Source organism: Chanodichthys erythropterus, chromosome 4, assembly GCF_024489055.1.
Source record: "Chanodichthys erythropterus isolate Z2021 chromosome 4, ASM2448905v1, whole genome shotgun sequence".
NCBI classification, from domain to species: Eukaryota; Metazoa; Chordata; class Actinopteri; order Cypriniformes; family Xenocyprididae; genus Chanodichthys; species Chanodichthys erythropterus.
The window spans coordinates 11,372,859-11,387,301 of NC_090224.1; the positions used below are offsets into that span (position 1 = coordinate 11,372,859).

General features: G+C 36.6%; 1 protein-coding gene across 1 annotated transcript; it reads left to right on the forward strand.

Annotated features, from left to right (window-relative positions):
• The first annotated feature begins 372 nt into the window (after positions 1-372).
• lmx1a (LIM homeobox transcription factor 1, alpha) lies at positions 373-13,036 on the forward strand. The gene is made up of 7 exons (XM_067384061.1): positions 373-2,126; positions 9,613-9,830; positions 10,531-10,715; positions 11,034-11,111; positions 11,438-11,522; positions 12,473-12,631; positions 12,708-13,036. Exons 1-7 carry the CDS (start codon positions 1,948-1,950, stop codon positions 12,842-12,844), a joined length of 1,041 nt encoding a protein of 346 aa, XP_067240162.1. The 5' UTR covers positions 373-1,947; the 3' UTR covers positions 12,845-13,036.
• Positions 13,037-14,443: the final 1,407 nt, after the last annotated feature.

Consider the following 14,443-nt stretch of genomic DNA (forward strand, 5'->3'; position numbering starts at 1 on the left):
GAAGCATTTAAACTTTTTACCCTGCAGAACCAAAAGCCTTTAAAGAGCAAGCCACTGACTGCGGTATGTGATGTTGTCCAATTTTAAATATCTCGAATAAATCATAAATTGCAGCAAAATACATACATTATCTGGTAACAGCCCGCTAGGTGGCGCCATTTAACGATACAAACCGTAATTTAACTTTCACTATACAACATGTGACTTTTCAAAATTACTTCTCATTTTAATTGCGCAAATGCTGTGATTATAGTTTAAACTGTCATATGGGAAAGTAGCAAACTTTTGACGTCTAAAAAAACTTTTAATTTAATTCTTTACTTTTTAGTATGTTTCATGAATATTTCTAAAAAGTAAGTAAATAAAAATAAGCTCTTTCCTCAGCTCGTGTTAATTTTTTTTTTAAATAATATAAATTAGTCATTAATATAAATCACTAAATATCAGTCTGAAGTTATTTGTTTTTGGTTTTATGCAATTTGTTTTTTAAAATTCAAATAAACTAAGCCTATATGACCCTGTTCTGGTCATGACACTGAATAATATAAACTCAAAACAAATATTTGAGATGTACTTATATGTTTGAGATCACCCCAATGCTGTGTTTTTTTTTTTTGTTTTTTTTTTAAAGAAAATATTAATTTAGAAATTAACTTTTTTCAGATTTTAAAATATTTTTATCTGATCTAATTAAAACCTAGTATCTTAAACCCATTTTTTGTATTAGTACATCAGCACTTTACAAAAAGTTAAGCTATAATATATAAAAGTTAAGCTATATATAAAAGTTAAGCTATAATTATCCAATATACAGAACAAATTGTAGAAAAATATACAATAAATCCAAATAGAGATATTTATCAGGAGTGCTTCATTATTAATGTATGTGAAATACATTGCATTTATGCTTTAGAACACATATTTTTGTAATGGAACATTTTTTCAGGGCATGTTTGAACCATCACGTTTATATCAATCTTTATAATCAGTTATTATTAAATTTTAAAAAGTGATACTCAAGCTGAAACTTCCATGTATTTTTTTTTAAGTAGGCCTAACTGAAATGGCCTTTCTTAGTCCTAAAGAGCATGGTTCAAAATTCATACTTGATTTATTTAATGCTTGAGAGAGATTAATTCACCCACATATTTAAATTAAATGACTAAATTTAAGTTTTTCATGTACATGTTCATTAAGTTGTAAAGTAATGGCTGTACACTTACTGCGCACTCTCCACCTTTCGATGGGAGGAGAGAGAGAGAGAAAGAGAGAGAGAAGGTAACTGACGCGCAGGTTTATTTTCATATGGAGCTTTTGTGCGCGTTTACAACTATCTGAGCATCTGTCGAAAGTTGCACAGGGCCGCAAACGGATATTTTCTCCTCAATGGTAAGTGGATCTGTCTAATGTTCTATATATTTATATATCATCTTTCAAAGTTTTTGTGAAGTTTTGTCAAGTAGCCTATATTAGAAGTAGTTCCTGTTGTTGAACAAGCATGCTGAAATATGCGACAGTAATTATGCCTGATTTCGCACACTTAAAAGATACATGTTTTTTAATTATTTGAATAATCTAAATATAGGCTAGTTTTAATATTTTTAATGAGACACCATCAAATCACATCTTTCTGCTGTTGTTTTGGTTATTTAGTAAAAACCCGTGGGTGAATTCAGTTAGTTTCGTAGCCTACATTTATTTTTGTTTTTCAGTGATTATTTGTCCACACATTAAACTTTATTTTACTTTTACATTTTCTTGGGAAAACTCCTATTGTAAAAGAATGGCATTTGTCATTTCAGTTTCAAAACCATGTCACAGTTATGTAAATTATCCTGCAGGCAGTTGCTAAAGATTAGTCTAATTTGTCTAGTAAATTACATAAAATGACACACTGAGAGTGTTGAAGTTACCCGGATGGATTAAAGGTTTGTATTTATTTCAGACATGTGGAGAAAGAGCGTGTGTGAGGGGTGTAATGAGCTCATCCGGGACAGGTACCTGCTCCGCGTGCAGGACGGACTGTGGCACGAGCGCTGCCTGCACTGCGCATCATGTCGCGAGCCTCTGAAAGACACCTGCTTCCTCCGCAATAAGACACTCTACTGCAAGCGAGACTACCAGAAGTAAGACTCTAATTACTGCTGTTTGTGTAAACAAACAATTATTTGGTTTTATGATAGCTACTACTTGCATTACTATTTGAAGTTAAATATGAAAAGGTTAAAATGAGTCCACGGGAGTCAGAAGTTTCTTCCAGTCAGACGAAGCACTCTCATAACCTATAGGTATTATCTTAATTTTAGCATAAAGTTCTTTACTGTTGTTTTTTTGTTTTTTGTTTTGTTTTAATTTATTTGCTCATTTCAGATATTCGTTACTGTCTTCGCCATTTCTTTAAGAAAACGACAACAATATGATTGCACGAGATGAGAAATATTCCAAATATTTATATATAGAAAATTACAAATTGGTCATAGTTTTCTAGAAATGCATGTGAAATGGATTATTTTACTCTTTTTAAAATATTTAAGGCTTACAATAAATAGACTCTTTTTTTAATCGTAATGCAGAAATCCCTTTCATTATTCTCAAAAGAACATTTTAATAATTAATTTGCACAGAAATAAACTTTAAGGATAATGCCAGTAAAATATTAAGGTTTGAGTTCACAATAATTTCGATTCCTGTTTATATTGACAAGGCAACTTTGTGGCTAAATATATTATAAAATTTGATTATTATTTTTACATCCTGAAACATTATATCTGCATGCTCGCTGATATAATATTGCATGCATGCATGTACTATTTTGTTGGCATAACTGTTTTACATGAACAATATTTCTATAGTCCTATGATGGTCTTCTGATGGTGTGTGTGAGAGAGAGAGAGAGACTGTGCGTATTGAGGGACTTGGCACAGAACTCCTGAAAGACAAGGTGACTGCAGGAGGAAGGGTCGCGGTGGGCCATGGAATGCGCGAAGGCTTTCACACACAAACACACACCGTTAGATCAGGAGGACAGCACTACTGACACACTGTCAAGATGTGTTAAATTAGCAGGACCCATCGGTGTGGCAACGGCAAGCTGGGGACAGCATATGGCCACATCGACACGGTGTGCAGACCCCCTACTACCCCCAAAATTCACTCTGATTCTCATTCACACACTCATATGCACATTCTCACCTCCAAATAAAAAAATAAAAAAAAACAGTTTGCCAAACGACAGAGCGCAATGACCCTGAAAAGAACAGATGAGTGTAGTTATGGACACTATTTGGGTGCATAAACCCCTATTTCAATAGCTGATGTATCCACTTCAGCTGTCAAAAAGTTTGAGTTTTCAACAGAAAGGCTCTGACTCTTGCGAATCATAATGCTTTTCATATTAGGAGTCCATCAGCCAAAGTAATAATGATGGAGAAGTGACCACTGTGCTCTTAATAAGAGAGCTGAGGCTGAGTGGAGGATTGAGCCATATGTTCTGGGCACAGCAGAGCCTTGTGCAAGAGAATATGAGTGTGTTTGTGTGTGCATGTTGGGGAGGGGGTGTGTGTAGCGGGGATCTCTGTGTGTGAAGTATGTCAAGGCATCTGGATAGGTTGGTGCCCAGTGGTGCCCCTGCTTGATGCCCGTCCGACCGTGAGATATCTGACCTGACCAATTAGCCACATACGCAGTGCTTGGCTGGCAGTCCTACCCAGTAGCCCAGTGCTTATCTACGGGCTCAAGGGTGGGGAGCTCGCTGACCAAGCACTTGCTGACCAGGTTAAGGAGCAGCTTTACTGTAAATGAACAGCAGGCTGTTCTATTAACAGATACTTCACTGTTTTATAGTGGTGATCCATTTGATTTGGATTTAAAGTGATGTGTTAGGATTAGGATAGGAGTAGTGGGGGGAAAAGATGTAAATTCAACTAAAAGAATTATCTCCAGACTCTTGATCAATAGATGTATTGATTAGATGGCATAGGAGAGCAATTCTTTAATGATTTCCAAGAACACTTTTTTTTTTTTTTTTTAATTTTAGTTTGTTAAACATTTACACCTATCGTTCAAAAGTTTGGGGTCAGTAAGATTTTTTGTAAGGCGTCACTCACCAAGGCTGCATTTATTTGATTAAATATAAAGTAAAAACAGTAATATTATTACAATTTAAAATAACCATTTTCTATTTCAATAAATTTTAAAATGTAATTTATTCCTGTGATGGCAAAGCTGAATTTTCAGCATCATCATCTGGTGCTCAAGAAACATTTCTTATCATTATATCACAGTTGAAAACAGTTGGACTGCTTAAAGGGTTAGTTCACCCAAAAATGAAAATTATGTCATTAATGACTCACCCTCATGTCGTTCCAAACCCGTATAGACTCCGTTCTCCGACACAGTTTAAGATATTTTAGATTTAGTCTGAGAGATTTCTGTCCCTCCATTGAAAATGTTTGTACGGTAGACTGTCCATGTCCAGAAAGGTAATAAAAAAATCAAAGTAGTCCATGTGACATCAGTGGGTTAGTTAGAATTTGTTGAAGCATTGAAAATACATTTTGGTCCAAAAATAACAAAAACTACGACTTTATTCAGCATTGTATTCTCTTCCGGAATCCTTTCCATTGAATCGATTCCATTGAATTGATTCCATTAAATCTTTTCATCTGTCGGTGTTGGTAATGCACTTTTATGTCGCCGTGGTTGTTTTTGGCGATTAGGATATCCATGACATTTTGAAGCATCATAAATACATTTTGTTTTGTTTTAATTTATTTGCTCATTTCAGATATTCGTTACTGTCTTCGCCATTTCTTTAAGAAAACGACAACAATATGATTGCACAAGATTATTTTGAGAAATATTCCAAATATTTCCAAAAATAACAAAAACTCTGACTTTATTCAGCATTCTTCCAGGTCTGTTGTCAATCCGCGTTCACGACTCCGCTGCTACTTCTTATTCTTCTTTTTCTTTCCTGTTTTACGGCGGTTGGCATCCAGCTTATTGGTGCATTACCGCCCCCTTCTGCTCCGGAGTGTGGTTCACGACTCCACAGTGACGCTGCTGATGTAAGACGCTGCAGACGTGTTATCTGGTGCACCAGAGCTTCGTTTACAGTCTGAGGGAGACGCACGCTGTATTCAAGCTATTCTACATTGTTTGTATTTTGGTATTGCTATATTTTTTTAAATGGTGCGTAAGCATGTCGAAGATGTCCTAATCGCCAAAAACAACGACGTAAGAGTGCATTACCAACGCCGACAGATGAAAGGATTCAATGGAATCAATTCAATGGAAAGGATTCCGGAAGAGAATACAATGCTGAATAAAGTCGTAGTTTTTGTTATTTTTGGACCAAATGTGTATTTTCGATGCTTCAAAAAATTCTAACTAACCCCCTGATGTCACATGGACTACTTTGATGATGTTTTCATAACCTTTTCTGGACATGTCTCCCAAGTGTTTTAGGTGTTCTGTAGCTGGATGGATTAATCCACATAGCTCTCCATTTACTCCTGAAATCTGAGCCGCTGAAGACGAGGTGGATTCATTTTGTTTTAGAAGAAAATGCTCCCTTCAACTCTACCAAAATTTATGTCTGCGCGAATCATTTCACACCGGACTGCTTTGTGAACGAATGTCAATACAAAGGGACAATACAAAACAGAGGTTGAGCTAAAAATTTGTTACTCAAGGATAGATCAGTAAACTGTTCATGATCCAGCTTACAGTCTCCAGAGTGATACTGGATACGGCAGTAATAAATGTGAGAGCACTTTATTACAGTTCATTGGAGTTGATTTACGGATATAAAGTTTACCAGTTTATTAAGCACCACCTAAAAAGGCATAAGGTCTTTAAATATTTGTTTACTGTTAGTTGTAATGAGTGTTTCTGTGTAATTCGCTATGTATGTTGGTGATAATAAAGGGAGAGAGAAAGTTTATGGATAATATTTTAATTCACATTTGCACTGTTTTATTAAGCTCTTACAGAGATTTTCTAGAGTGAAAACGGATGCTTCATATTTTGTGTTAAGTACAATAAACATCATAAAACTCATTGGTAAAGTCAAACGGGTCCGGTACAACAGGCTTGTACAAATATAGTGGATAAAAACAAGAACACAATATAAGTTATAACCGCAATTAAACTAAACTAAACTATACCTATTCTATCTCTATGCAGCATATTTCGCAGTTTCCAGTTACTCCTGACAGGGGAAAATGAGCTCTTGAAGCTCCGCCCTCTTAGGCCGAGCGCAGCAGCTCATTTGCATTTAAAGGGCACACACCGAAACTGCGTGTTTTTGCTCAACCCCAAAAAGTAGCAATTTTAACATGCTATAAAATGTATCTTTGTGGTATTTTGAGCTAAAACTTCACATACACACTCTGGGGACATCAGAGACTTATTTTACATCTTGTAAAATGGGGGCATAATAGGTCCCCTTTAATACATTCATTGCAATTCATATGCAAATGTGTTTTTTAACTACACTAAAAAATTCATAAAAATGTACTGTATTAATTTGACGGAATTTTCCACATCAATTTTTTTTTTTTACAGGTGTTTTATCAGTATTTTGAATTTTAAGTTTCACTGCATTGTGTTTTAGGGTTAAGGGAATGGGTTGACAATACATTATCCATTTTTTTACAGAATTTTTTTAGAGTGTACAGTTTACATTGTTTTTACTTTAAAAGTAAATGATTGTAATAATTTACTAATTTCTAATAAATGAACTCATTTCTAGATTGTTGTCGAAAATAATCAAGTTCTGTAGAGCGGGCTTCAATAATAGTGGAATCAAAATTTTTATTGCACCATAGCTGCTTCCTGATCAAACCAGCTGTAGTTGTCAATGCAACTTTTAACTAAACTCTACTATATCTAAATCTATCTTCAAGCATGCATCACACTGCTTCCAATGTCACTTTAAATACACAAACATGCCATTGACATATTCTGCTGTGCATATCACATACCACAGATGCTCTTGCATATAATGGAGTAGAGAGCAGCACTTCTTTCTGTGCCTCCTACTGAACCCTAAAGAACTCGCAGCAGTTTCCCCAGCAACCCCAGGGCAACACTAATAGTTCTCAACAATGCAAGGCTTTGGGATGTTTCAATTCATACTCACGAAAGAGAAGGAATTTTTGCTGTCTATACGCAAAGACACTTAAATGCTCCCATGCACCTAGCTGAGATATACATATCAACAATAACACCCACCGATCAATAGCCAAAAGCCTATAATTGGTACAGATTGTAACAGAGAAACACTTGGGGTCCTTTTAAAGCTTAAAAACTAATAAATACATATCACCATACTTAACCCCAGTTGATTGATCACAGTACATTTAAGGCAATTGTTTTTTGAACACGTTAGGTTAAATTTTTTAAAAAAAATGATCTAATTATATATGTGCTGATCTGCATACACTTCCAGAACAAAAATCTGAACATTGGATAAAGACATCGGGTTTTTTTTTTTCATTTTGTTGACATATTAGAGTTAAAGGTTTTTACTGAGGAGTTTTTGGATATCTCTTTTTATCACTCCTTAAGTAAAAAAAAATACTCTCAGCAGCCAGGAAAAAAAAAAGTTCAACATGTTTTCAGAAATTATGTAAATCAGGCAAATGTTGCCCTCTATAAAAACCTCCAGAATATAGAATAAAACTGGAAAGTTCAGTGCGAAAAAGTGCTATTAAAGTGGGTTTTAAGAAAAGCCCTTAAAAGATATGTATTGTAATTGAATTCTACAGATGTAAATAGATAAAGTGTAATAAAAAAAACACTTAAATGTGTATTTTGAATGTCTTCTGAAAGACAAATAGCCCAAAAAAACTCAAAATTGAGCAGTGCATAAAAAACAATGGTTTTGCATGTAGTGTCTTGCTTTAAGGAGTAACCTGTCAGTCCAAGTCTGAAGCTGTCACACCTCTGGCGCTGATTCTCTATAAGCCTCCCTGTCACGCTCACCCTAAACCTTAAACTACAGCTCCACTCTCCACCCCCTTCCAGGCGTGGAAATCTCAGGCCAGTTTGACAAACAGAAAATGTGGTGTCTGCCAGGGCAGGACAATGGCAGCGAGGCTCTGGGCCAGCTCCCTCCTTTGTCTGGGTTTGGTTAAGTCGAGTTAAGATCATTCCCTGGACCGGCCTTGCCCGCCGGGAGGCGTGATTCTTTTCCTCCGTCTGGAGCCACGGCCTGCCGAGCTCCTTTCTCCCCCCTCCCCGGGAGTCCTGCCCCGGACACAGTCGTGGAGCCGGCCGCCTCTGTCTAACCCACTGAAACCCAGCTCTGGTTGCCAGGCGCTAAGATGCACACTCACCATGCTGGAGGTATGCGTCTGCATGCTTGTTTTTGGGTGAAGGGGACATGGCAAGTTCTTGTCTCACTCCTTGATGGACGGGGCGACTCAGCAACATTCCTGGAATCTCCGATGGAACACTGTAAAACTCAACAAGTTAAGGAAACTTAAACCATTTGAGAAAACCCATTGCCTTAAACCATTTAAGTTCATAATACAATATTTATGAGCGATATTGGGGGTAATGCATTACAAGTAATGCAAGTTAAGTAATCAGATTACTTTTTTCAAGTAACTAGTAAAGTAACACATTGCGCTGTGGTTATTCCACATAATGGAATAGCTAGTTCTAAATATGAGCACACAATCACTCAATTGCTCCTGTCATATTCTTCTGCAGTCAGAATGGCAGCACAGCTGAAAGGTTTGTTTGAGCTGCGCCCTCTACTGTACAGGCATGAATTTGCATTTCCTTCAGCCTGAGGCTTATTCATTTCAATTTTGTTGTGAAAGGGCCTTTATGTTTTTTGTTTTTATGAAAACAAACAAGCAAGCCCAGCCCAGATGAGAAAAAGTAATGCAAAAGTAATGTAACGCATTACCTTCCATAGAAAAAAACGAACGCAATTAGTTACTTTTTTAGGGAGTAACGCAATATTGTAACGCATTACTTGTAAAAGTACTTTCCCCAACACTGTTTATGAGTACTGTGAATTATAAATGATTTATCCTTGCATATTATTATTTATTTATTTTTCAAAAATTCATGTGCCTTCGTAATCTTTGATCAAAATAGCTTCCCCTTCCCCTTGCAATGACTTCTCTGATGGCATGTTTACTGGCGCGAGGGCAGGACAGCCTGTCACTCACATGAGACATCAATAGCAAATTATATCAATTCAATGCTCCAGTCAATTCCCGATGGACAAAATCAAGTCCCAAGTCCAACATTTTTTCTTATTTCAAAAGCTGTTTCACTTAGATACATCACAAAATGGAAGAAAAGACTATCGCAAGTTCCATTTCAGGAAAGGTCCAAGCAAAGCATGCTGGAAAAATGAAATCTGCTGTAACTCATTCAGTTTGAGTTCTACTTAATATTATCAGTTACTGAGTTCACGTAACATCTCTTCTATTAAGTACAATGAACTTTCAGTAGTATTTGAGTAAAATGAACTTACTTAGTAAATTTGACTGTTAGGTTTTAAAAGTTCAGAAGGAACAAAATCGTTCTCTATGCTGTTCATCGAAAGAGATTCTGAGAAATGCATGTTATTTATCCTTTCAGATTGTTTTTGGTACGGTGCAAGGGCTGCGCAGAGGTCATTTCTCCGGCCGAGCTGGTGATGCACGCAGGCCCTGCGGTTTTCCACCTGCGGTGCTTCTGCTGCTGTGTGTGCGCCTGCAGGCTGCAGAAAGGAGACCGCTGTGTGCTTACAGGGGACAGGCTTTTCTGTGCCAGAGACTATCACAACCAACTGGCCAGCCCAACCACCTCCGACTCAGGTATTGTTTTAAAACAATCCTGGTCCTGGAGTACCACAGCACTGCTCATTTGGGATGCCTTACTTAGCTGATACACTCAGTAAAGTCATGGTGCCTCTGCTAATGATCTAATGATATAAATCAGGTGTGGTAAATAAAGGAGACATCCCAAATGTGCCGTGCTTGGGTCATTTAGTACCAGGATTGAAAACCAATGTTTTGGCACAGATTTTTTTTTTTTAAATAGAGGAACACAGGCTTCTTCTGATACACCATACACTCACTGGCACAGCAATACTAAGACTAGATTAAAGAATGAAGTTGATATGTATTAAAATAGTAATATTCATAATTATTAAAATAGTATTAGTATTATAGTAAAATATATTGTAAATAAATTATATAAGTGTAATGCTAGAAATTAATAAATAATATAATAGATTATAAAATATACTAATCTTTTAAGATAAAGGTTATATATATTTGAGTAAAAACAGTAATGTAAAATATCATCAGTTTTCTATTTTAGTACATTTTAAAAAATTATTTTATTCCTGTAATGGCAAAATCTCTTAAGTGTCACATGATCTTTCAGAAATCATTCTATGATGATTTGATACTCAAGATATGTTTATTTCAGTTAAAGTTCATTGTTATTTATTATTGGTTATTATATGTTATCTTTTAGGCATTACAAACATCTGTTTCCTTATAACTACAGGTAAAAGTGAAGATGTTGAGGAGGAGGAGGAGGATGATGAAGACAACATTAAGACTGCAGGGGACTCCAACACAATAGGAGACTTGGAACACAAGAGACCTAAAAGGCCCCGTACCATCCTTACAACACAGCAGAGACGTGCTTTCAAAGCTTCTTTTGAGGTCTCATCCAAACCGTGTCGAAAGGTCAGCCATTTAAACTGACAGCCTGAAAATTAAACATATAATAATAACAACAAATGAATATAAAATATATGAAATAATAATGAAACTACTTTAAATGCATCAAGCTTCGTTTTACCTCCCTATTTTATTTAAATGATTGTCTTTTACATTTTGTGAAGGAGGTTTTTGTGTAGCCACAGCTGGTCTGGACAGCACTGCTGTATCTATCTTTGTTGATCTGATACTCTAGTGTGGGTCAGTTCATCAGTTAGCCTACATGACCCATAGACCATGAAGGTCACACTATGGCTTTCTCTCTGTCTGTCTCTCTATTGTAAGGTAAGGGAGACGCTGGCAGCAGAGACAGGATTGAGCGTACGAGTCGTTCAGGTCTGGTTCCAGAACCAAAGAGCCAAGGTAATGTGATGCCCACCGACACAGACAAACACACTCATTGAAAGAACATCAACTTATGCAATTGATAACAGATCTCTTTCTGCAGTATATGAGCTTGCCAATAAGGAAACAAGCTGTGTTATTGCCTCGTGTAGGAAACTGATGACATATTATGTATAGATCCTCATAGATTAGACTTGGATTTGCTTTCAGCATAGCGTTGTGTTTTCTGCCTTCTTTCACATTACAAAGAGATATTTTCTCTTATTAATTTTCTCATTTCTATATGTGAGCATGGACTTGTTTTTATTATAAGATTCTCTCTCTCACTCACATTGTCTCTTTAGATGAAAAAACTGGCAAGAAGACAACAGCAGCAGAAGCAAAGTGTGTCCTCTCAGGAGAAAAGGGATAGCCAATCACAACACACTGGTATACAAAGTCACACTTTGCTTAACCCTGGGTTATTGTCTATTTAAAACCTACGTTTAAAGTAACGTTTCACACTTATAATGACAGCTTTAACCCTGTATTATGTAAACGATCAACATCTTTGTTGATGCTGGAACAACATTCCAATCAACCAATCAGATTTGAGGGACAAGTTTACTCTTACAGTTTGTCAGGCTTACAACCAGGGTTAGGCGTTTCTGCGTCAGTGTTATTCATCTTTTCCCTCTGGTTTTAGGTATAAGTTATAGGGTTAGATTAGTGGTAGGGTTAGGACTAAATTTTTGGACAGGACTTTTGTTCCAGGATCAATAAAATATATTTATCCGGGTCAGGAACATGTCTTGACAACCGTCTTCAGAATGTAACGACCAGTTGTTTAGCAACAACCAATCATAAACTGAACAGCGCATGTATCGATAAATATTAATGAGATTTGAACAGTCAGACATTTCTCGCGCTCTTATGTAAAAAAACATAAATTAAATAAATAATCAAAAAGTCAACAGTGGCGGAAAACGCGTGGAGATTATTTTATTCTTAATTTTCTTCTTCTTTTAGTCCAAAAAGTTTCTTCAGGTCAAACTGGAAGGTACAGTATAAAAATACTAATGCTCAAGCGCGAGACAAGGCGTTTTTAAACCCGTCGCGTGCTGTATTTGTCCAATTAATGATACTAAAATATTGGATATATTTAGGCTACATTAGAACGTAAATTGGTGGTTTACGAATCTACAGTGTGAAACGTAGAAAAAAATACAACCAATTATTCTGTTAAACCAAGATTTAGAATGACCCGGAGTTAATAATTTTTATGTGTAAGCCCTTTATGTGGCCTAAATACATCCTTAAGGCGAAGATATATATATATATATATATATTTATTTATTTATACACACGCTACACTAAGAAGTTCTTTTGTATGACCACAGCGCCCTCTTGTGGAGTCCTGTCTGCTGAGCTGGAGTGCGCAGGTTCATATTCACTTACCCAGCAGAATATCAGTCTGGACTCACGAAACTTCAAGTTGGACCCCTTCAGACAGGGCCTTACCCCTCCTCAGATGCCTGGAGACCACATGCATCCCTATGGTATAAAACAAACACTAATACAGTACTTGAGACATATTCTTTGTCCATCCCATTGATTTATCATCTCTCTTTATAGGTTGTGACACACTCTATGACGATACAGACAGTGACCCTCTGTATCATTTTGGAGACTGTATATCGTCTAGTGAACCCTCACTTTTAACGCCGATCGACCGATTGTATTCAATGCAAGATTCTTATTTTGCCTCTTGAGCGTTATTCAGACAGCCCAGAAAAGATATGGGGAGAGAGTGCAAGTGTATGTATGCTTGTGTGTGTATTCTGCTTATGCATGTTTTTTAGGGTAGAAATGGTGGTGACTGGCAACAATGGAAATGTACTGTGATGAAAATGTTAATGTGTAATTTGTATTTATTATTTTATGTGTAATCTCTGGACTGAATAAAATGCTGCGAAAACGTGTATTTAAAACAGCCAATGAATTGGCAATATTGTTTCTTAATTAATTTGACCTGGTTTGGAACTTGACTTATCAAGTTAATGTAAATTGCCATTACGGAGTTTCACTCTTATATGCAGATGCATTATTAGTGATATGGTAATTTATAAAAAACTTAAAGTATCCACTATACTGCAGCATTGCAATGAGAGCTGGCATTTTCCAAACTCAAGGTCACAGGCAGTCTTAAGCACCTCCTATCATTATGCATATCTTTATGGCACTTTTTCAGAGCCAGATGGTGGTCCACCACAGGGCATAGCATCGCACAGATCTTTAGACTCCCACTTTAACATCAGAAATACACATAAATTTGCTCCACATGCAGCCATCGTGATTCTCTATACTGTGATTTTTTTTTTTTTTTTTTTTTTAGACAAGCTGCATTCTTGCGTTTGTGACCACCCAAAAGCCAGACCACTGGGGCTGCCCCTCAGGAATGTGTCAGTGTTATAGTTTGGTGTATTGTACTGTAAAGGTTGAGGATAATATCAGGTGAAAATGTAAGGCATGCTGCAAAGATAGGAAGCCCTTCATACTGTGCCTCTTTGCCCCAGCAATGAACCCACTTTCTGTCTGTACCAGGTTCACATTTCTTACTCTGATATCAGACCTCCAGATGTAAGAGCCACAAGTCATTGGGCAGGAACAATTTAACTGTCTGTTCCTGTCATGTGGACCTGTCAGGGGATGTTGCAGAGCACAGGTGAGATGAACAGTGTGTTTGGATGAGCAAACCTTCATTTTAAGGTAATGTAGATAAATAATAATTAGCCTAATTTAACACCCCGAAATTATGAACAAGTAGGACTGGAAACCTATAGTAAAACACTGCACTACTTATAGCGACCAATGTAGTCTGATTCCCAAACAAATATGAACAGGTTCTAAACCAAAAACACACTGCACGATGTAGTCCGATCCTTGAAAGAATGACTCTTGCAATTGTGAAATAATCATTCTTTTGATCTAATCTGTCAAACGAGTTTTTAAAAAGGTCTGAAATTGTTTGTGATTCTTTTTCTTCACACAGACACTTCACTCACGCACCGAAATGCTTGCGGTTTCTCACATCAAAATACGCCACAACCCGGAAGACTATTTCACCACTAGTTCCCTCGAGGTTTTCCTGCTTTATAATGTTTTTCCGCCAATTTCTGAGTAAAATGAGCAATGTGGAAAATATAAATTGACAATAATTTAACGTTCTGTTCTTGTAAACTCTAAACTTGTCCCTTGAATTTAAAGGGTTAGTTCACCCAAAAATGAAAATAATGTCATTTATTACTCACCCTCATACCGTTCTACACCCGTAAAACCTTCGTTAATATTCGGAACGCAAATTAAGATAT

Bases quoted from the DNA above. Each gene is read 5' to 3' on its own strand.
- lmx1a (XM_067384061.1), top strand. From the start codon at position 1,948: ATGTGGAGAAAGAGCGTGTGTGAGGGGTGTAATGAGCTCATCCGGGAC. The intron at 2,127-9,612 runs GTAAGACTCTAA...TTATCCTTTCAG, and splicing joins TGCAAGCGAGACTACCAGAA to ATTGTTTTTGGTACGGTGCA. The intron at 11,523-12,472 runs GTATACAAAGTC...GTATGACCACAG, and splicing joins TAGCCAATCACAACACACTG to CGCCCTCTTGTGGAGTCCTG.